The sequence below is a fragment of the Capsicum annuum genome, chromosome 4, assembly GCF_002878395.1.
Source record: "Capsicum annuum cultivar UCD-10X-F1 chromosome 4, UCD10Xv1.1, whole genome shotgun sequence".
Lineage (NCBI taxonomy): Eukaryota > Viridiplantae > Streptophyta > Magnoliopsida > Solanales > Solanaceae > Capsicum > Capsicum annuum.
In genome coordinates this window covers 169,619,120-169,643,075 of record NC_061114.1, presented here as the reverse complement: position 1 = coordinate 169,643,075, position 23,956 = coordinate 169,619,120, and the positions used below count along the sequence as shown (strand labels likewise).

Below are 23,956 nucleotides of genomic sequence, written 5' to 3'. Positions count from 1 at the left end.
AAAATTTAATGTATGTACGTTTATATACGGAGACGGTATTTTTCAGTATTAATTGTTTGTGCCTATGAACAAATGGAAAGGTTGTTCTACCATATATTTTTTACTTTAATAACTCTATTCTATGGCAAGTCTGCTTAATTCTGTCAAGCGCCCCATATAAGTTTCAAGAAAGATTACTTCAACCCATTCCGCACCCGCATAGCGTCAAACTCATTTTAGTAGTCATTTGACCACTAACAATAGTGGGGATTAAGAAAGAACAAAGATTATTAATAAACCAGTTCAATAATTCTTTTTGTTTAGAAGAAATACCTATATGAATCCCGAGGAATCCATCCAAATATGAATGAATAGGCATGTGGAAGGAACAACAATGCTTGCATTGATTCAGTTTCAAAATTCAAAGCCTACAAGTTTCAAATCTTAAATTCCTGCCTATTATATTTAAATTACCCAAAATCGTTATGGAATTGAATCTTCAGAATTAGTTCCTTTATGCAGTACCTTAATTTTCTTTCAAATACAAGTCTCTTTTCGATAGCAAAAAATAGAAAAGAAAAGAGAGATATGTCTTAAAATTTAAATTTAGAAATGAGTAAACGTGATACACATAAAACAACTTAATTAAAATGGTTAGATTATAGGTAGAATTGCAACACTAAATTATCAGCAAATTACATGGTATAGGAAAATAGTGGTTGAGTTTGGATTTTTTACTCTAATAAGAAAAGTTTTTAAAAACTAGTTTTTCTTCTTTTTTAAGTACAGTATAAATATATTTTTGTCCCTCTATACCTCAGATATTTTTAAACTTTTCATACTTATTTCTTTTTCAAATTCTATTTTTATTTTTATTATTTTCACTTTTTTATTTTTATTTTCTTGTTTTAATTCATTTGTCTCAACCTTTTTTTTTTTTCAATCTCTTTTTTTATTTCTCTGTTTTGTTTGTTCTTTTTTTTTTTCTTTTTTCTCAACTACTATTATATTTTGCTAACAAATAAAAAGTTGAATAATCCGCAAAGGGATCTTCTTTTGTGGACATCAAAGCAAATTTAAGGGCATGAATTGTTGTTAGGAAGTTCTTTGGGATAAGTTTTGCTTCTAAAGCAAAAATTATAGAACAACTCATAAATCAAGGTACAATGTGGTAGTGTCAAGTCTTGCTTGTGGAGCATAACTTGTTCTTTGAAAATTCTTGAGTTAAATCTTGTTTCTAAGGTAAGAGTTATAGAACATCTAATAAATCAAGAAACAATGTGATAGTGTAAATACTTGTCCATTGGGCGTAACTTGTTCTTTTGGGAGGTTCTTGAGCTACGTCTTGTCTTAGAGACAATTTTAATAATAGAGCATCACATAATCAAGACACAATATGATAGTATCAACTCTTAGCTATGGGGCGTAACTTGTCAGTTAAGTCTTGCCTCTAAGGCAAGAGTTATAGAACATCTAATAAATCAAGAAACAATGAGGTAGTGTCAATAATTGTCCATTGGGCGTAACTTGTTCTTTTGGAAGGTTCTTGGGCTAAGTTTTGTCTTAGAGGCAAGATTAATAATAGAGCATCACATAATCAAGACACAATATGATAGTATCAACTCTTATCCATGGGGCATAACTTGTCGGCTAAGTCTTGTCTCTAAGGCAAGAGTTATAGAATATCTCATAAATTAAGACACGCTATGATAGTGTCAACTTTTGCGCATAGGGAATAACTTGTTGTTTGAAAGTCCTTGAACTAATTCATGCCTCTAAGGCAAGAGTTATAGAATATCTTACAAATAAAAATATAATGTGGTAGTGTCAATGTAATGCCCCGAAATCTGATCCCGATACGTCACACGGTGCTCAAGACTACGAGTAGCCTTAAGCTAATCCTGTTTGCCTACTACTGAGTCTGAATCTCATAATAAAAGAAATATAGATGTACAATCTTGCTAAATGCGGAAAGCTGACTGAAATATCTGAGAATAATAGCTGAAACATCAATACGGAATAATATGAATCAAAACTAGTAGTCTGACAAGCCTCTACTACTAATAACTAGAGAGTCACTGGGACAAACCCCCAGCTAACTCGAACTGTCTGAAAAGAATGCTAAGTCATATAAACTAATAAGCTGTAAAATCTGAATGAATAAGTCCCCGAACTATGAGGACTCACCAACTGTCAGATGTAGATGGAGATGCTCGAACTACTTACGCTGCTGATACTAAGCACCTGAACCCACATTATGAGACATGTAGCATATAGACATATATGTGGATCAGTACTTTGATAATGTACTGAGTATATGGGGTGAATACATAAGTAAAAACATTATCTCATCATCATAATTTGTACAACAATGCATTCTAAATGTAAGACTCACATAAGCTGGAATACCTGAAATACTGAAATTTGTAATAAATGAGCAGCAAATCACTTCTGAATCATACTTTCTAAGTGTAAAAAGAGCTCACTTCTGAATCTAAAATCTGAAAGCTGAAATTTGAAGCTAATATTTTTCTGTAAAGCATAATCTGAGTAAAATTTGCGAGCCTTTACACTTAGTTTTCTAAAAGCTTTTCCGTTAAGATTATTCCATTCTGAAATCTGTAATCTAAAGGGAGGTTCTTCTAACTGACATAAATCATATGAGCTAACATGGAGTTCAACGTCTTATTCTCCTATAGGGAAAACCTCACGATGGGGAGAGGTGTCATATACACTTACCAAGGAGTATAACCTGAGCTAAATGATCACATCTGTAACTGTCATCCATATAGACATGGAAATAAAATGATAATCTGTACCTACGTTGGCTACGTAGTTCTGTGGAAGATAGGGAACGCTAATCCCACATTTTCTGCTCAGTGCTAAATACTACTCCCTTTTTATTTACTACGCTCATTCTATTGGAAATTCACTTTAAAAACTAGCATAAGGGTTATTAAAAAAACAATTATGCATTTATCTGAGTTATTCTGTAAATAAAGCTGATCTGAATTCTTTAAACTGTAGAAATTCTGTAAAGTGGATTCCATAACTAAACTGAGGATCAAAAGATCAAAGCTTTACTGAAAACCTAAAAATAAACTGATAATAGGATGCTTAAAGCATTATCTTTCTTGAAATATCACATATAATCTTGGGCTTAATAACCCATGCATCAAGTTCATGTCAAAACATCATAATAGTCATGCTTGATAATGAAAACAATGATAATTCATCTCAAAATCTGGAAATTACTGCAATAGGCATGAAAATATGAAAATAGACATGCAATTCATCTTCAAAATCTCTCAAAAACTCATAATCTTGCAAATAGCAATAATGGGTATGAACCCTAATTAAAAATTTATGTATAAACATTCAAAATCATATGAATTTGTAATTAAAACTTGATTTTGGGCACAAGGATGAAAGAAGATCCTTGTTCATAAACCCCACATACCTTGGTAGATGATTAGATGAAGAATTTTTAATTATTGATTTCTATTTGAGTTCTTGGAGATAAGTTCTTGATTATCTTATCTCGGGAATCCTCAATTTAGAGCTTTCTTGAAAAAACTATAAAGGATTTTGATTTCTTGGAGAAGAAGCTTTGGAGCTCTAGGGTTTTGCTTTGAGAGAAAATGGATGAGAATAAGCATAAAATGCTTTGAATATGTTTAATTCCTTATCTTGGACAAATTGGGGCCTTGTGGATAGACCAAAATACCCCCTTTAAACTTTTATTCAAAACTGAAAAAGCAATATTTTTCCCATTTTGTAGGCCACCGTGCCGCGCCGCTATCGCGATGGCTCACTGGAAAATGATGAGTGGGAACTGGAAGTTCTTCGCGATGATCCACCATCACGGTACTCTATTGGAATGCCATTTTGGCCACCAACGCGACGCAGTAAGATCACGTTGGGTTACTGAAATTTGACAATTGGAAAATTGGACCTCTTCGCAATGCGGGAAAATCGCGAAGGTCCACTGAAATGTGACAATTGGGAATTTTCCCTACACCGCGATGCGGTGGTTGCCCAGGTGGCACACTATTTTACTAAAAATGTCCTAACTTCTTCACCGAGTGTCGGATTTTGGCGAATTTAATATCGATGGAAAGCTTATTCAATTTTCCACACAATGGAAGGTCTAAATCCGGAAAATTTCATATGTAACAAAAGATATTTATCTTTGAAGCAAATCTTTGATATTCTAGGGATGAATTTAAGCTAGGAAAAGTACGGGGTATTACAGTCAACTCTTACCTATGCAACATAACTTGTTGTTTAAAAGTCATTGGGCTAAGTCTTGCCTCTAAGGCAAGAGTTATAGAATATCTCATAAATCAAAACATAAAGTGATAGTGTCAACTCTTACCTATGGGGCGTAACTTGTTGTATGAAAGTCCTTGAGTTAAGTTTTGCCTCTAAGGCAAGAGTTATAGAATATCTCATAAATCAAAACACAATGTGGTAATGTCAACTATTGTCCATGGGGCACAACTTGTTACTTGAAAGACCTTGGTCTAAGTATTGTCTCTAAAGAAAGAGTTATAAAATATCTCATAAATCAATACACAATGTGGTGGTGTCAACTATTGCCCATGAGACATAACTTGTTGTTTGATGGTCTTTAGGCTGGGTCTTACCTCTAAGACAAAAGTTATATAGCATTTCATAAGTAAAAGACACAATGTGTTAGTGTTGACTCTTACCCAATGTATGTAACTTATTTGATAATTTTTTGGATCAGTCGTGCCTCTAAGGCGAGAGTTGTAGAATATCTCATAAATAAAGACATAACGTGGTAATGTCAACTCTTACCCGTGGGGCGCAATTTGTTGTTTAAAAGTTCTTGAGCTAAGTCTTGCCTCTAAGACAAGAGTAGAACATCCCATAAATGAAGACATAACGTGGTAGTGTTAACTCTTGCCCGTGGGGCGTAATTTATAGTTTAAAAGTGTCACGCCTCAAATCCTATTGGGGCAAACTGGAACCCGTAACCGAGGAGGCCCGGGAGAATCAGCTCATAACCTTATACTTCCCATGCATACCTCTATGACAACCCGAAATTCGGACAGCATCATGTCGCATATAAAAGGAAATAATCACCTGTATAAGCTCGAGCACACACACACACATATATATATATAATACTTAGCCGTTGGAACCATCACGTCTATTAACAAAACACCACCTTGACTGTACATTAGGTCTACAAAGCCTCTAGACAATACACAGAGTTTAACTAAGGTTGGGACACACCCTGCCATATAACTAACTTCTATACAATACCAAAAGTGACTGGATATGACACGAAAAGTCCCAAAGCAAACTAGAGCTCACCAAAAGCAGTTGGATATCCTGGCTGCTACTTGTGCGGTGTATAAGCTGAGGTTCCTGTGCCTGCAGCATAAAATGCAGGTCCCCCGTGGGGGACGTCAGTACGAAATATGTACTGAGTATGTAAAGCTGTAGATAATCACATATGATATAAGAGCTCAATAAAAATTAGAAACAAGTGAATAAATCGTAATAGGAGTGGACCACACTTACTAAAACTTGTGACAACCTGTACATTGTATTTATTCAATAACTTTACCTTCGTTCTTATCATCTTTGTAATCATTACTGTACTGTACTGTGACCATTAGGCTGCCTCCAGTACATATCAACTAGGATCGACCCATGATAGGCTTATGCCCCTGGGATACCACCCATAAACACATAAATAGGGATCGACCCATGATAGGCTTATGCCCTGGGATACCACCCGATAAGAGAGAACTTCTATTACTTAGTTCAATTAGTCTTTGAGATTGTTATTTCGGTCGCCACCGCATTTTTGATACTTTGAAACAATGATACATCAATAAGAGACATATAAATAGACCATCAATGCAATAACAATGAAGTAAGAACTCATTGGCACATCAATGAAGTGTTTTGGAGTCATCAATGCCATAACAATGAAGTAGGAACTTATTGGTATATCAATGAAATGTTTTGGAGTCATTAATAGCACATGGATCTTGTTTGAGTAACCGAATACCTTCTGACATTCATTAGTGCAATAAACATGTAAGATTTCGAAAACAAGTAAGTATTGGAATGTCTTGACATCTTGTAGGGTGGAAACAAGTTCATTGGTAACGTAGGACATCATACAAAACCATTATGGATCACATGTTATTGAATAACTTTGGAAACTTTCTTAATAGAACAATTGTTCACTTTCATACCAAAGATATGGTATAGAGTATGTTTTACATACCTGACTGTCAACCTTCAATACTAGTCCCAAATGGACTTTCCGTCTTTTCGGGTTACTTATCTACAATAAACATATATAGCAATCTAGTATTAGCAACCAAACATCACAATTCAATTATTTGAATTCACCAAACTAGTGGTTAAGTAGTAAGCCTTAATTACACCATAAAGGGTGTCACTTTAACCCTCTTATACTTCAATTACATTTACATGCCATGCATATTCATACAATATCCTCCAATATCAAGTTTGGATTCATTTATCCTTCCAACCAATCCATTAAACCAAATTAAGCCATGGACATAAATAATCATCAATTCAATAGTATATCACCATATCCACCTTCCACAATTCAGTACAACCAAACCATGCAAAATAGTTCATAACCCTGTTTCCATCACCTTTCAATAACAACCAATACATATAATCCTCTATCACATATATACATATGGAAAAGAACAAAGGCAAACAATATTCATACCTTAGAATTCACCTCTTGATTATGCAATCTTGTTTGCACAAATAATAGGTGCCGTTCGAAGCTCTCGAGATGACAAACACAGTTATCGGATTACTTTGGAATTTCTACGGTTGAATCAAAAGTAATTTAAAGGTCAAATTTGGCTAGGGTTTGTTCTTTCTCAATGATTGATGATGAAAATGAGTTTTTGAACTCATATACATGTATATATACACATATTCTCATCCATAATATAATAGAAAATGACCAAAATGCCTTTAAAATTTAAATAATGTCAAATCTGTCCTTTGGTGGACTGTTTTAGTAAGCTAAAGTAGATCGACCATAACTCTTTGCTCCGATATCGGATTTGGGTGAAATTGGTATCGTTGGAAGGATAATTCAAAGGTATTTAATTTCATATAAAGTAGGCCACCCAGTTCGTCCTGTACAAGGAGTTATGGTCGTTTGAAGTTGACCTTAAAAATATGTTTTGATAGGCTGAAGTAAAATGAGTATAACTCCTTACTTAGACGTTGGATTTGGATGAAACCAATTGCATTGGAAAGAAGACTCAAAGATCTTTCTTTTCATAGGTCGCAGCTCTCCCAGTTCATTATATTAAGGGATTTATGATCGTTCGAAGTTGACCCAAAAATTCGACTGGCCTCAGTAGTTTGTGTGCAGGAAATTTTCATGCACATTTATTATTCCCAAATATTCCAGCAACCGTTTTATAGTTTCGAACGTGCTCGATTATATCCGAAACATATCCGTTTTTGGAAATCTTTATATCGTTGGAAAGCTTATTCAATAACCTTCGCATGGAACCATCGACGGGCAAATTCCAGTATAAATAATAATAAAAAAAATTAATTCCATATAAATAAGACCAATACACGTACTTGAATACGTCAATACACGTACTTGAATATGGGGTGTTACAAAAAGTCCTTGAGCTAAGTCTTGCCTCTAAGGAAATAGTTGCAGAACATCTCATAAATGAAAACATAATGTGGTAGAGTCAACTCTTGCCCGTGGGGCATAATTTGTGGTTTGAAAATCCTTGAGCTAAGTCTTGCCTCTAAGGTAAGAGTTATAGAACATCTTATAAATCAAAACATAATGTGGTAGTGTCAACTCTTGCCCATGAAACATAACTTGTTGTTTGAAAGTCATAAGTTATGCCTCTACAATGTGGTAGTGTCAACTCTTGCCCATGAAACGTAACTTATTGTTTGAAAGTCATAAATCTTGCCTCTATAATATGATAGTGTCAACTTTTGCTCATGGTATGTAACTTGATTGGAAGAAATCGAAGAAAAAAATAAATAATAAAAATTGCGAAAACAAAGAAAATGAAGAAAAATATTTTAAAAAATAAAAATCAAAGAAAATGTAGAAGTGAGAGAGAATGAAAAAAAATAGAGGTTTAGAAAAATTTAAAAATAAAGATAAAATAAAAATAAAGGATGAGAAAAATTTTAAAAGTAAAAAAGGAAAGAAAAAATTAAAAATTAAATTTTTTTTTTTAAAAAAATAAAAATAGACGTTGAGAGGAGTAAAGGAAAAAAAGAATAAGGGTCGAGAAAAGCTAAAAAGAACAAAAACAAAAAGAAAAATAAAATAAAATATCAAAGTAAAATTCTTTTAAAAAAAGTTGAGAGGAGAAAAGAAAAAAAAAGTAAGGCTTGAGAAAAATAAAAAATAAAAAAAGAAAAGAAAACATAAAAATCAAAGTAGGATTAAAAAAAGAAAAAAAAATGAATGATGAATAAGTATAGAATTGTTTTCCATTATGTGGATCATTTCGGGTTTTGTCGGAAAAAAAATGTTTTTCAGGGAGAGTCTCATCTGGGTGGTTGGTTAATTTACTCCATTGATCAAAGATAATCTTGTTTGAAAATATATCACTTTATAGCTGAAGGCTATTTTTATAAAATATTTTTATTTGGGGTCAAAATTTGAAAGCAACTTATGAAACTAGAGGTGCAAGTGACGTATTTTATATGGGAGAATTTAACGGAGTATTTGAACCTATATTATAAACTAATTATGGAACTCTATTAGTACTTCACTAGAATTTTTCCTAATGTCAAGGGTTCGTCAACAACCAAAAAAGCAATGTTTGAACATTACATTTTTTCAGCTGAAGGGAACTCAATCGAATTCTTTTTTCCAAGCTAGCTCTGTTGTTGGGTGCAAGCTTGAGAAAATTAGTTGGGGGTGACAAAAAAGTCTCTAAATTAAAAATGATGACAATTTTAACCAGCTACGATCAAAGCTTCATTTAAATTGTAATTAAGTTAATTGGGGTGTAAAGTGTAATTTTTAAAAAATTTTAAATTTTTTAAAAAGTCCAACTCCAAATTTCAAATTTTACAATTTTTCCCTTTTTCTTATCTTTCAATCTTTCTTCTTTTATTTTTCTCTATCTAAATTTCTTTCTCTGCATCTTCTTCCTTATTTTTTTCCCTCTCTCTAGTATTCCTTTTCTTTCATCTTCTCTTCTTCTTTTTCTTTCTCCTTTCATTTCGTTCTTCTTTCTTTTTTAATTTTCATGGACTATTTTTTTTTTTTTTAAAAAAAAGTTTGAAAAGAAAATTTTGATTTCTTTTAAAAATGAATGAAGAAATAATACAGCAAATTCAGCAATTACGAGAGTTTCTTCGTAGTTGCCTCAACAACTATTATTAGTTGTTGCAACAACTATCCAAATTGCTGCAGCAACTTCGGTTGTTGCTACAGCAACTATCGAAATTGCTGCAGCAACTTCAATTGTAGCTGCAGCAACTTCGATACTTAATTTCTGAAAAAAAATCTGATTGGAGGAGGAACCCACGAAAAGGTGATATTTATGGTAAAAATGGAGGTGGTGGTGCTGATGGTGACGTCAAATAAGAAGATGACATTTGTTGTGGTGTTGATAGCGATGGTGGTGGAGGAGAAAAAAGAAAAATAGGCGATAGTTATGTAAAGGAAGAAAATAATGGTGAATCTGAAAGAGATGACAATGGCAGTGATAATGATAGTGGAGAAAGAGGAGGTGGCGGCGACGGCAACAAAAAGGGTGCAAGAGGAGGAGTGGTGGTGATGGTGTAGGAATCTTTGTGTAAATAATAAAACTTGAGGGTTTTAAAATTAATATTATTAACACTAATCTTAAAATTATCACCTCTACTCAATATTTAAAACTTATGTCACTCTCTTTTAGTTTTGAAACTTTTTTGTCACCCTTAATTAATTTGCCCTACAAGCTTCCTTTATTATTAAGGGCCACTATTTTTCACAAAATGAAATATCTGTAGCATTTTAGTTATTAGAGTCACTTATTTACTCCGAATACCTTTAATTTATGTGGAAGAATGCCAAGAGAGGAATGGATAAAGGGCAGTCTGGTGCATACAATGCACGGGGTCTAGGAAAGGGACGGGCCACAATAGAGGAATGGATGGAAAGTGAAAAAAACTGGAGAGAGCTGGAGCAAGGGGAAATAATTCAAGGCAATCCTTTAAAGACCTAATATTGAGCAACGTTAACCATGTCCAAAAGTTCTTGGCGTCGAGTCTTCAGATTAATTAGTGATGCTGATGAAGTTGCACCTTTTTTGTGTTTTTCCTTTCTCAGTTCTCACAGGGTGAGCCAGATAACAATAGTAAGTATCGAATTTAATCGTGGTAGCTGATGAGAGAGAGGCAGATCGCAACGAATTTGAGTTCAGAATATAGTAAAACTGACACCGCGACTTACCAAAATTTTATTATGACGACAGTATCATCATTATAATCCCTGCAACAATATTCTGAAGCAGAGGAAGTTGAATCTCCAGACATTACAAAATTCTCGACAGGACTTTAGTGGACAGGGAAAGGGGTTGGAGCTGGTGTAGGAATAATTTACAAAATTTAACTAAAAGGCACATTCACAACCTGTTTGGGAACCCAGGTGAGTTGATTGACGGATTGGACTACAAACCATTATATAGAATACGTTCTTCACCCCTCTTGAGCTCCTGTTCCTTGTGCTACTGGGGATGTTAGTTTTCAGCTCGGTGTTTCTCCAAAGCACTCCATACGCGACTAGCTTTTAAATTAGCCTCGTTGAAACAATTTATCATCATCCAACCCTCACATGAATATACGCATAGCGTAGCCGGAGCCGAGAGACTAGCTCTTCTCAAAAAAACTGAATATGCTACAGATGTCAAGACACTTCTTTGTGACACGTGAGTGCTTGGCGGCTTGTATCTAGAACAAACAATGATTGAAGAGTCCAGCAGCCTGCCTACAACCAATTATATCAATCAGAACAAAGAACGTTGATTAATACCTCCTCCATCCAATTCACCTGCCGCACTTTTGACTTTCAATAATTAATAAGAGAAGCATAAATATTTAGTTATTTGTTGAAAAATATGTTAAAGTCATATTATGACTTTCTATGCAGCAGAATGATACGAGGAAAAATCTATATGCCAAAACATTTTGGGGTATTTCAAAATGTACTAAAATTTCACCCAAGGAAAGGGAACACTGTTGGGCATCTCAAAAGGAAAGTATCATAACCACTTTTGGACAGAGGCAGATGTAAAATATTTCCCAAACAAATTTGATTGTGCTATAATAAATTAATAATGATGTGTGTTTCCGTATTGCATCTCCAGTCACTACACCATTAATGGCAAGTTATTCCAGCTAAGATGAAGGTTGAGGAATAGTCACATGCTTACAACTCAGTAAGGCCAAAGTTTTCGTTTACCATCTTTATATAGATACCTAAGTTCATTGGGTCATTAGTAAAAGACGTTTTTTGTTTCTCTTTTTTTTTTGGGTTGCTTTTCTGTGGCTCATCTTTTTAAAGTAATTCTTGTTTCACACATTTAAAAATTTCTAGTTGGAGGATTTTGGACACGAGGAATAAGATAATAAATCTAAGAACTCATTGTGTCAATTTCGGCCACATACCTTACCTGGAAGGGAAAGAAACTGACAGTTTTTGGGAAACAAAGCAAAATAGAAGAGGGGAAAAGCTTAGTTTTGTAAATGTTAGCTCAATTCTGGGAATTGTATACAATTTCAATGTCCATAGGCGGAGTCCTCTCTACAATATTCTAGGCAATTACAGGTTTAACAGCAGGCATGCCCCTTAGCTTTTGTCAAGAAAAAATCTACAGTAAGCATGCACTTCATATCCTAAAGTCAAGTTTAAGAAATGTAAGGAAGTTTAAAAGTCCACTTTTAGCTTATGATAAGGCAACAGTCCACGTGCTTCATTTTGATCTTTGCTTTCAGTGAACCAGTCAGGATCTACACCTAACCACCCCACCCCCTTTCGGTCCAATAATGCTCATTTATTTTCCAATAAATTGGGGCCCAGCACAATGCAAGCTTTACCAGCTAACCCGGTCTGCCCTTCAAAATCAGGCAATCAGGAAATGATGTCACATCCCCATGGAATTGAAGCAGCCAATATAAACTATAAAGCCACAGCTGCACAATATATACCGTTCAGAGACTAGTGCAACACCTGTATCGGATATTTGGATGCTATAGGAAATGACTGGCCATCAGAAGTTTTGGCTTCTCCTCCTTTTCTTCAATTTCTAGTGATGCATCTGCTTTCATTTCCTCAACCCTTTTATCCCATATGCCATCAATCAGCTTCCATGTTTCATCACTAATTATCTGGGTCTGCATAAAAACATGAAATGACATCAATACATAGAGTATTCATCATAAAGATCAATAAAAAAAGGCATCCATCATGCTTACCTCCATGGGTCGTGGTGCACCAAAAGTTGCAAATCCAACATTTCCAGGTGCAAATGTCACCCTCCCTGGAAGTGAAACTCCATGGACTCCCCACCGTCCAGCATATATAAGGGATCCATATTCATCGATCGGACTCACAGTAGGCTGAGAAATGTAAGAAACTTTAATACTATAAATGCTATTATGCTAACAACATGCAAGTAAAAGAGTACTCATGTAAGAACGAGCTGTAACCCACTGCATGCGATGATAGTAGCTTGTTCATTGACCATTTCCCCCCTGAATAATCTAGTTTGTACTCCGGAAAATTAACTTTCCGCATATGTGCAGCAATAGGATTTATGTAATGGGAATTAAGGGGGGGAGGAGCATCTTCATTACTCCCCCTAACGACCACCACCCTAGAGGACTTCAACTTTCTAATCTCCCTACTTTCCCTTAATCTCCACATCTCCCTCTCCCTCCCCGTCTTCCCCCTTTGAGTCTCCTCTTTCCATTCCTGTCACTGCGCTAATCCTCACCCGACATCGATTGCAATCTAAATCTGCTGCGAGGAAATAAGCATATAAATAAACTAACCCAAAAAAAGGGAAGGAGGTTGCGGTAATTGATCTAGTTACATGGACAAATATATATAGGATGCTGACAGCAGCAGAATGGTGAATCAAAACAAAAACAGCTGTAAGTAATCATAATAAGGCAGGTCATATTGTCCCATGCCACACTGCATTTTCCAAAATTGAACAGGTGTGCTAGTTCTCTTAAACGATGCACCATGTAACCCAAGAGCCTGGATACAAGTCCAGTCGCACACCCAGGTAACGTGACTTACCTGAATGTTGATCCCTCCTATAAGACTAAGCAGCATATAGAGAAGGACAACGTCTAGACGCAGACATCAAGGCTGCGAACGAGCAAAGGCATTCCCTCAAGAAAGGGAATTCAGCCCCAAAGTTCTATACTTTGATCAACAGAATTACCAGCTTTATTTCAAAAACCGCTCCAGTGAAGTGGTTAAATCAGACTAGTCAATCTAGACAGCAGAGAAAAGGCAAGAACCGAAAATCCTACTTTCTTCACCGAAAAGAAGGCAAGAAGTCGTTGCCTAAATGCCTCGGCCAGAAAACAGAACAGCTTTTCTGAGTGAACAGGTATTCAAGATCTCTAAATATGCAACACGTTTTCCAAGTGTTTGGATACAAGCGCAGTTTGTCTATATGCCAAGTCTACTCCAAAGACCACCAAAATGTACTCCTCCAAAATTTACTAATGACATAAGTGGCTCATCCTTGACTTTTTCCTTTTTCTTCGGGAGGGAAAAAAAGAAGAACAAAACTGCATTAATCTTCCTTAATCGTGTCATTAAAAACACTGGATAGAGAAGTAAGAAATCACCTGAGGACTTTTAGGCGAGCTTTTGTAAATGCTCCAAATTTCATCCGCTTTGATCTCTCCTTTCTCAAGCAACACATCTGATCAACAGGCACACGCAAGCATAAGACAATCAACAGTAATTAGCCAATACCAGCCGCACAATTTTACAAGCCTTACTCATGAACTCGGCGGCAGTTCAGGGAAGACAATACTTAAGTGACTAGACAATCAAGGTTAAATAACTTTACCTGTAATTGTCTCTACAGCTTCGTGGTTCTCCCTTAAAATCGATAAACATTTCTCCACAGCAAATCGCATGTACTCATCTCTAAGTGCTTCAATTTTAGCAGCTAGCTGCAAAACACAATAACTTGAATTAAAAATTAGTCGTTTAATATATTTAACGTTTATAAGATCTAATATATACTGACATTTGGTAAGAGATCTCTCTGGTATCTGTAATAAGCCTTTCCCAAGGCAGTCAACCCTGTCTGCAGTATCAAAAATTCTGCAAGCCTGGAAGCTTCTAAAGTTGCTTTTGCAGAGATCCAACATAGATTGTCAACTCCAAACATTTCTTCCTCAATTACTCTGGCTATAGATTCAATCTATCAGTATCCCACATGAAGGAATCAAACCAAGAAAAATAGAAAAAAACAAAGATACAAAAAGAGTGGCCCTTTAGGCAGGTCGATATTGTCACATATAAGGGGTATTTCCATGGGTTTGTCTTGGCATCATGTTCATATCATTGTATTGAATCTACATCATCTAACAGTGCATACTCTCTCAAAGCAAATAAAGCAAGTACAGTTAAAACTGCAGTCTAATATTCAGAAGTCTCTTTTAAATTAGGGACTTGCCAATTTAAAACACATATTTTGGAAAAACATCATATATGAAACGTACAAGTCTAGTATATAACAAGGGAGATGCTCGAACTTGTGTGAACTATCGGGTATTAGACTTATGCATCGTAGTATGCAATTTTGAAAACGATGCAATAAAGCATAGACTTAGGCCTCATTTGTTCGCACTTAATAGAGGTTTGAATCTGAATTATTCAGATCTCAGCCCATTAGTGCATTTGTTTTTTAAGATTCTATCACTTATTGGGTCTAAAGACATCTGATCCGTTCAGATCTACGAAGAGTCTTAGGCCTCATTTATTTTCATTAAGATTAAGATGTTTGAATCTGAATGCACGTCTGATTATTAACACATGCAATAAAATTTAGATGTCTGAATCTGATGAACATCTGATTATTAAGATATGAATAATAAATAATTAAGACTATCTGTTTTCTTGACATCTGAATCTTTGAACATCTACATTTTGGTTTAATTTGAATTCCTTACAGCAGCAGTAACATAACCAAGAAGTTACGAATCTCAAAAGCTTTCAATTTTCGAGTTCCATATAAAATTACAGTCAAATTTTTCAGACAGAGAGCTCCAGGAGTCAACATAGAAGGACGGGGGTTAAGGCCTTCGTGCTCAATCCAGCAAACGCCTTGGCTCTAATGGGTAAGCTTGTTCCACAGCTTAATTCTTGACAAGCTCATAGCTGATATGCTTGAAGATTAACATTGGTGGAGATCACTATTTGGAGTGGTTATCAGAGATAGACATTATTCTTACGATGTAAAATGAACAGGAGTTGAAACATAGATTCAGGAAAAGAGTCACCCAACTTTAGATGTAAAAGAAGGTTTCTGAACATAAAATTTACGTCCATCGTCCAACACAGACTAATATTTTTCCCTTACTTTTTACTCACTATTATAAAAGATGCTCCGCCAATATAAGCATCTCCCATCAACATAAAGACCCATCATTATTTATGGCCTGTCCTACTCTAAAAACAGCCTTCGAAGATTTCTCCGTTGATCAGCATATCAATGGAGAAATTACAACAAACATGCAGTCACAATGGGCCTGGAGGCAGCTATGGAAGGCAAACATACCATATAAAGTAGCATGCTTTGTATGGTTAGTAGTTAAAAGGGCTTGTTTGACTCAAGATAGGACGCGAAGAAGAGGAATACATCTATGCTCTATCTGCCTTCTATGAGGGGAATATGCAGAAACAAACGACCATCTCTTTTTCCATTGCAGAGTGACTAATCAATTGTGGGACATCTTTCTAGCTAATATTGGTTTAAGCTGGACAATGCCCCTCAATACACTGGATGTACTCAACAGTTGGAGCAGGAGAGGAGGAACTAGAGCCCAAAAGAAGATCTGGAAAATGATCCCAGGATGCATATGTTGGACCATCTGGAAGGAAAGGAACTTAAGAGGTTTTGAAAACATTAGCAACTCCACCCAGAAGAAAAAGCATAATTGTATTCAATTTTTGCATTTGGAATGTTTATAGTAGATACCAGGACACAGGTACAGTTTCTACAGTCCCTATAGATTTTTTACTTTTGCTAACCAAGCCTAGATATAGCTTGTGATTATATATAACCTTCATGGTTTCTTTGGAATCAATATGAAATGTTACCGTATCAAAAAAAAAAAAGAAGGTTTTTCCGTTGATATTCCCTTTATCTAAATAATAAAGTTGAAGGAATCTGCAGAAAACGTAAGAAATCACTTAACTGTCTTATTGTAAAATATCTTTGTTGGATAGGAACAGTGAATACAAGAAACAGAGATTACAGTGTACGAGAAACAGAGATTACAGTGAATACGAGAAACAGAGATTTTAAACATAAGATCCATGAGAGAGATTCACTTAAGTGTTTATAGAACAGAAATATTGAGCTGAAATACTATTTTATTTTCCAACTTACGAGCACATGCACGGACTATTGAGTTCACATAATCTGCTTTCCTTTTAAACACTCTGCCTCCAATCTCCACGAATTGCATATTGGGTTGACTACGGATGGATTTGATATCCGTCTGTCATTATATCGCAACCAAATTGGCAGAAATGTGAGCATGTCATAAATTTAAGAAATATTTAAGATTGACTAATATGATATTTATATGAATATAACCTCACTGAATGGTCGGTGGGGATCTGGAAGGTGACATGCAAGTACTGCAACAGCAGCTTCTCTGTAAGCTAGTCTTAGAGTTAACTCCTCAGGTACCTCAGTACTATCTTCTTGACCCGTTTCAAATGTGCCCTTTTGCTGTAATATTGAATGATATAACATGAGCATAATGTACTAATTCAAACATATAACAGATGCTGCATTTCTCAATTTTTAGCACCTACCCTCTTTAATGCCTCAAGTAGTTCATCTCGTCCTATATAGTCCAAGTCTTTCCTCGCAGTCAAAATTCCAGCTTCATTCCTGCACAGAAGGTGTAAGCTGGTACGTCCAAATGAAGAATCAAAACGAATAAAAGTTAAGGATTATGTACAATATATTTTGAAGTTCAGCTCCAGTAAAATCTTCTGTTTGCTCTGCAATTTCCTGCAATAGAGTGTCCTTTTCCCCTTCGGACAGGAAAAATTTGTTTCGAGCATGCACCTGAGATATTTGAAATGAAAATCAAGACAAAACATACTGACACGAGAAATCCAGACAATCTTCAAATGATCAACGGATCTCAAATCACGAGTGAGCAGCGACACATACCTTCAATATGGCCAATCTACCATCTTTTGAGGGCAAACCAACCCTAATAATCTTGTCAAAACGACCTTTTCGTAACAGGGCAGGATCAAGAATATCCAATCTATTGGTTGCACCAATAACTAAGACCTGATAACCCAGCATTTAACAGAAAACCTGAGAAGCTCCCATTACTTCTTTACGGGAAACTATCATCTTAACTATAATGTACCTGTGATGTTGACACTTTAAATCCATCCATTTCTGTCAGAATCTGAAGAAGCCCTTGTTCCCTCTCTGCACCACCCTAAGATAGAATATATGTGTCGTTTACTATATAAAATTATTCTAATACAGCCCAGGTATATGTTTATTAATGATTTAGTGAGGAACCAACTGAGAAATTGCTATAGAGAAGCCCTCTAGAGAAAAAGGGTTTTAGTATCAGAAGTAATACAGAATATATGCATTCTAAATTTAGCTACCTAAAGGTTAAAACAAGAATAAAGCCGAAATGAGATTAGATAGGATTGGTACCTAAATTAGACAATTCAGATATCTAAATTCGGTATTCTGGATGACTGGCATGACAGATCAAGTGATAACAGATAAAATAGAATGGCTGAAATAGAAGGGTGCAACAGGAAGATATTTATCTGGGTGAAAGGCAAATTTAAAAAACAATTGTGAGATCTGCAATGCTATACGAGGTGAGTGTTGAGTCTAGAAGGCCCAACACATTTAAAAGATGTGTGTTGTAGAAATGCAGGTGTTAAAATAAATGTAAGGTTGTAGATTAGACATGACTAGAAAAGATTACAGTCAATAGCAGCTACAAGTAGCAAATACAAAGGCTAAAACGAGAAGGTAAGTCTGAGATGGCTCGGCTATACTCTGTGTAGGTTTCTAAATATACCGGTCCATAAGTATGACATTATGATAATTAAAAGTGTTAAGAACGAGACGAGATAGACCTAAAGTCATGTGTAATGAAGAAGTTTGGCTACAATCTCCCAGTGTCCGTGCAAACTTGGAGAAAACTTACATTATAAGCAAAAGACCTTTATAGTTCGATTGTAATATGATTTTGTTGTAGTATTGTCTGCTACTATCTACTTCTTCGGAGGTAGTGGAATGGTCTACGTACACTCTACCCTCCCCAGACCCCACTATGTGGGAATACACTGGGTATGCTGTTGTTGTTGTATTGTCTGCTACTATCTGGTGTCTTTTACTACCTATTGTCTCTTGTACTTCCATTGCATAATTTTCTAGACCGTTTTTGCCTTGAGCCGAGGGTCTACTGGAAACAGCCTCTCTACCTCACTTATGAGGTAGAGTTAAGGACTTACACTCTACCCTCTCCGGAACCTACTTTGTGGGAATACACTGGTATTTTGTTGTTGTACCACTTGTTGGGATTAAGGCTTCGTAATGTTGATACACTTGCATCAAATCTGGTGTTCCTCAAGACTCAAGATTCTTTTTAGATTGTTTAGAGGAGAACTGTATGTTGGTAATGCAGAGAACCTCCAGCATTAGAAAACCCCTAATTTATCTGTAAAGACAACTATTGAAAGGAAACGGGTCCAATGGAGCAGACCTATTTCCAAACCCAACTAGTTCTGGAGTGAAGTATAGTTATTGTAGTAGTGATAACATCATATATTGCATTTGTCGATACAAAAATGGTGAATAATAGTCAAAGTAAAGAAGATCATCAAATTCACAAAGAAGCACCTGAAAAAAAACTCTCCACTAGATACGTTTAGTTAATCTAGGCCCTTGATTTAAACCGCCACACTAAAAAACTCACCCTCTCTTTCTTGCCTTTCAGGTATGTTGGTTGTATGGGTTTCGAAGCAAAATACAGAATAACATGCAGGAACAGAGATAGAAGAAGGGCATGGAAACATATGCAAATAGGTTACGATTACATGCATCCAAGTTTCATATGAACCTAAACGTCATTTCATACAATAATTACCAGCGAAGAGTAATTCCTCAAAATCAAAATTGCTTCTGGGAGAATAAGTTTTCTAATATGCAAAATGAAAAAAAAAAAAATGTGTGTGTATCATACCCCGCCAATATCAGGTCCACCACGTTTGCTGCCAATTGCATCTATCTCGTCAATGAAAATAATAGAAGGAGCAAATGACCTGGCGCTGGAAAAGAGGTCCTTCACACGTGAAGCAGCCACACCAACAAACATCTGCATAGATGCAAAAGGTTAGAAGCTAGAAATGCTACCAAACTAAAGGAGAAATTCCTGAATCAAATATCGGAGTGTGAACATAGATGGTATCTACATACTCCCTTTGTTCCTAAATAAGTGGTGTTTTAGCCTTTTCATTTTGTTCCTAAATAAGTGGTTATTTAGATAATCAAGAGGACATTAATGATGCACTTCTAATTTTACCCTTCTTTACATAAAGAGAGTTTCATTTTTTTTGAAACAGGTAACATTTTGAATTCATGCCAGTACTTAGGTAGTACTAAAAACCATATTTACAAGAATAAGGTTAGATACAGAGTATACCAAAAACAAATCAAACCTAAATTGTATCTAGGACATCTAGGATCGATTCTGTATCACCCGAGTACAACTTAGTACACCAAAAGCAAAATAACAAAATACAATTTAGCTTAATCTATTGTGTTGAATAGATTTTAGATAATCAAGAATTTTAGCTCAATCTAGGTGCCAAAGAGTTGAGAGATTTTAGACCTATAAGTCTAATTGGCAGTATTTACAAGTTGCTTTCTAAAGTACTGACTGAGAGACTGAAAAGGGTGATTAGCAAGTTGGTAGATTCTCAACAAATGGCATTCATTAAAGGGAGACAAATCATTGATGCAGTCCTGATTGCCAACGAAGCTGTTGATTCCAGAGTTAAGCAGAAGAAACCAGGCATTCTTTGCAAGCTGGACATAGAGAAAGCATATGACCATGTTAACTGGAGATACCCTGTGAAAGTATTAGAAATGATGGGTTTTGGGCAGAAGTGGTTGAAATGGATGAAGCAATATATCTCAACAGTAAGCTTTTCAGTTCTAGTCAATGGTTCTCGACTCAGGCAAGGTGATCCTTTGTCACCTTTCTTGTTCCTAATTGCTATGGAAGGACTGAATAATATGATCAAGACAGAGAAATTGAGAGGTTGGATGAGGGGTTTTGGAGTAGCCAGAGAAGGGGTAGATAGCCTGGAAGTGACACACCTTCAATATGCGGATGACACACTTATCTTTTGTGATGCCGAAGAAGATCAACTTAAGCATTTAAGGGTAATCTTGATTTTGTTTGAAGGGGTTTCTGGTTTGCATATTAATTGGAGAAAGACTCTAATGTACCCTATTAATCAAGTCAACAATATGAGCTGATTAGCAACAATCCTTGGTGGTGAAATTGGCACTCTGCCAACTACATACTTGGGATTACCTTTGGGAGCTAAATCTAAATCCATAGATATATGAAACAGTGTAATTGAGAAGTGTGAGCAAAAACTATCCAGGTGGAAATCACAATAATTGTCTATGGGTGGAAGATCGACACTAATCAATTCGGTACTTGACGCTTTTCCAACTTACATGATGTTCCTTTTCCCCATTCTAGTAAAGGTGATCAAGAGGTTGAACAGCATTAGGAGAAAATTTTTGTGGCAGGGCAATAAGGAAAAGAAAGGATTTCACTTGGTAAAGTGGAAATCAGTGATAACTGGGAAGAAGAATGGTGGTCTGGGGATTAAGAACCTAAACTTGCAAAGTAAAGCTCTTAGAATGAAATGGTTATGGAAGTATGCAATGGTAACCAATTGTTATGGAAAAGGGTGATTAGGGCTAAATATGTAGCAGAAGACAAATGGATGACCAAAGTCGTGACTTCTCCCTATGGGGTCAGCCTTTGGAAATCCATCAAGAACCTGTGGGATGAAGTGAAAAGCAACTCAAAGGTGAAAGTGTTAGATGGGGCCAAGACCAAGTTCTGGAAGGATAACTGGCATGAGAAAGGCAACTTGGAAGAGTTATTTCCTGACATCTACAGCTTAGTCACATTTCAGCAAGGGTATATAGCAGATTTATGGACAATGCAGGGCTGGAACTTCAACTTCAGGAAACAACTTAATGACTGAAAAGTTCAGAGGATAGCTAAATTTGTCAACACAATGGAACCATTCAACGGACTCCAAACAAGGGAGGATATCTTTTGGTGGAAAGGAAACAATAGAGGAGTATACAAAGTGAATAGAGCTTATAAGTTGATGGATCAGGCAAATCAGCAGAATATAAATTGGCCATGGAAACATATCTGAAAAAGTAGAATACCACACAAAGTATCATGCATAGTCTGGTTGCTGGCCAAAAAAGCAGTCCTAACTCAAGATAATGTTATGAAGAGAGGGATAACTTTATGCTCTAGATACTTTATGCTCTAGATGCTTTCTTTGTGGGGAAACATTAGAGACTATTAACTATCTGTTTCTACACTGTAAGTACACTCAACAATTATGGAGAATTTTTTTTAGTCTTAAAGGCATTTCCTGGACTATGCCCAGGAAAGTTTCTGAGGCTTTAAAGAGCTAGGAAGAAGCAGGAGAACAGGCAAAGGACAGAGACAGATGGAGACTTATCCCTGCTGCTATATAGTGGGCAATATGGAAAGAGAGAAATTTTAGGTGTTTTGAGAGCATAGAGAATAGTGTCCAGAATGTGAAGCTTAACTGCATTCTACTGTTATGTTTTTGGTGTAATCAGTTGTACTCAAATGATACTGTCTCTATAATTGATGTTTTAGACTCAATCTAGTCATAAAGCAGTAAGATTTGGGGACCACTAGTAGATAAGGTTTCAGTACAACCTATGTACTGTTTGGTGATATCATACAAAGTAACCAAGTTCAAAAAAAATCTATTGTGTTGAATTGCTTCTATTCTCAAAATATCTTATCATTCCTTTCCTTCCAAATTGTCCACCATATACATGAAGGAATGATCCTCATCTCTCCTTGTTCCTTGCTCCAGCTCCATCTTCCTCCCAGCTAAAAAGAGTGCCAGCAATCTTTCTTGGCATTACCCAATTAATGCCCCTGAGATTGATGAAAATCTTCCATAGTTGATCTGTGATGCTGCAGTGCACGAATAGGTGATTCACTGTCTCAGCTTCTTTTTTCACATAAGAAACACCTTGAGCAAAGTGATATTTCCTCTTAAGCAAATTCTCATGAGTCAAGACAGCTCCTTTAGCAAGAAGCCAAGTAGAACATGCTACTTTCTAAGGAATCTTAATCTTCCAGATGTGTTTCCATGGCCGCATGGTAATCTGTGATTCTATGTGATTCAGTTGTTGTTTGTACCCTGAACTGACTTTATACAATCCTTTGGGGTGTCTATTCCGCCACTAGCAGTTTACACCTTCTTGGATCCCTTGGAAGCTTTCTAGATGCTTGAATATTTCAACCACTCATGGGATCTCCCAATCATTAATCATTCATCCTCTTCTGAATCTCAGGTCCCATCCCTGTAGTGTCCACACTTAAGCAACTGTTATGTGCTGAAATAGGGCCAGGTCAAGTAAATCAGGGAACAGATCTTATAAAGACCTTGTCCCTATCCATTTGTCTTTGCAGAAACAAGTCTTGGCTCCATTGTGCACACTGACCTTCAAATGATTTTTAAGGAACCAGAAGGCCCTGATTGATCTCCACAGACCGACTCCATAAGGTGTTGTGACCTCCCTTGATACCCGACAATCTTCTTCTCCATAATTTCTTTTAATGACACTGCCCCATAAAGTTTGGGGTTCTTTTGCATATCTCCATAGCCATTTCTTCTTCAAAGCTTTGCACTGATGTTTGGGATTCCTAATGCCAAGGCCACCTTGTTTTTTGCTTCTTATGATGTCCTTCCATGTAACTATATGAAAAGCTCCTTTCTCCTTGTTTCCTTGCCATAGGAAGGACCTCCTGATCTTGTCTAGTCTTTGAATAACACTTGATGGAATAGGAAAGAGTGATAGCATATACGTAGGTAATGCATCTAAGACTGCATTTATCAGAGTTAATCTCTCCCTATGGATAGATACTGAGGCTTCCACCTTGAGAGTTTTTTCTCACATTTCTCCAGAATTTAATCCCATATCCCTTTGGATTTTGACTTTACTCGCAGCGGCATACCCAAGTAGATAGTGGGAAGACAACCCACTTCTCTTAGAATAATGGCTAGTTGTTCTATGTTTGGCACATGTTAATGGGGTAAATGTGACTCTTTCTCCAGTTAATGTAGTTAATGTGGAGACTTGATAAAGCTTCAAATAAGATTAAAATCACCCTCAAAAACTTCAGTTGCGCTTCTTTTGAATCGCAAAAAATTAAGGTGTCATCAGCATACTGAAGGTGGGTTATCTCCATACTTTGATTGTTGTTTCTAGCCACTTCAAAGCCTTGCATCCAACCATGAGTATTGGCCCCCTTAATCATGCTATTGAGCCCTTCCATTGCCAAGATAAAGAGAAAAGGGGACAGG

The 23,956-nt window shown here is 36.1% G+C and overlaps 1 protein-coding gene across 2 annotated transcripts in view; it reads right to left on the bottom strand.

Moving 5' to 3' along the window:
- Positions 1–10,458: 10,458 nt before the first annotated feature.
- LOC107853331 (probable inactive ATP-dependent zinc metalloprotease FTSHI 4, chloroplastic) overlaps positions 10,459–23,956 on the bottom strand; it is a 28,745-nt gene continuing 15,247 nt past the window's right edge. Inside the window, exons 5-17 of one of the 2 annotated variants that reach the window (XM_016698334.2) lie at positions 19,519–19,650; positions 17,668–17,742; positions 17,460–17,585; positions 17,242–17,351; positions 17,093–17,171; positions 16,869–17,006; positions 16,659–16,770; positions 14,289–14,452; positions 14,106–14,211; positions 13,879–13,955; positions 12,484–12,627; positions 12,239–12,402; positions 10,459–10,992 (exon numbers count right to left, since the gene is read on the bottom strand). In XM_016698334.2, coding sequence (XP_016553820.1) covers positions 12,259–12,402; positions 12,484–12,627; positions 13,879–13,955; positions 14,106–14,211; positions 14,289–14,452; positions 16,659–16,770; positions 16,869–17,006; positions 17,093–17,171; positions 17,242–17,351; positions 17,460–17,585; positions 17,668–17,742; positions 19,519–19,650 — 1,407 coding nt within the window. In that variant the 3' untranslated portion in view covers positions 10,459–10,992; positions 12,239–12,258. Of the gene's footprint in view, positions 10,997–12,238; positions 12,403–12,483; positions 12,628–13,878; positions 13,956–14,105; positions 14,212–14,288; positions 14,453–16,658; positions 16,771–16,868; positions 17,007–17,092; positions 17,172–17,241; positions 17,352–17,459; positions 17,586–17,667; positions 17,743–19,518; positions 19,651–23,956 lie in introns of both variants that reach the window. The other variant, XM_016698333.2, reaches the window with a different exon arrangement.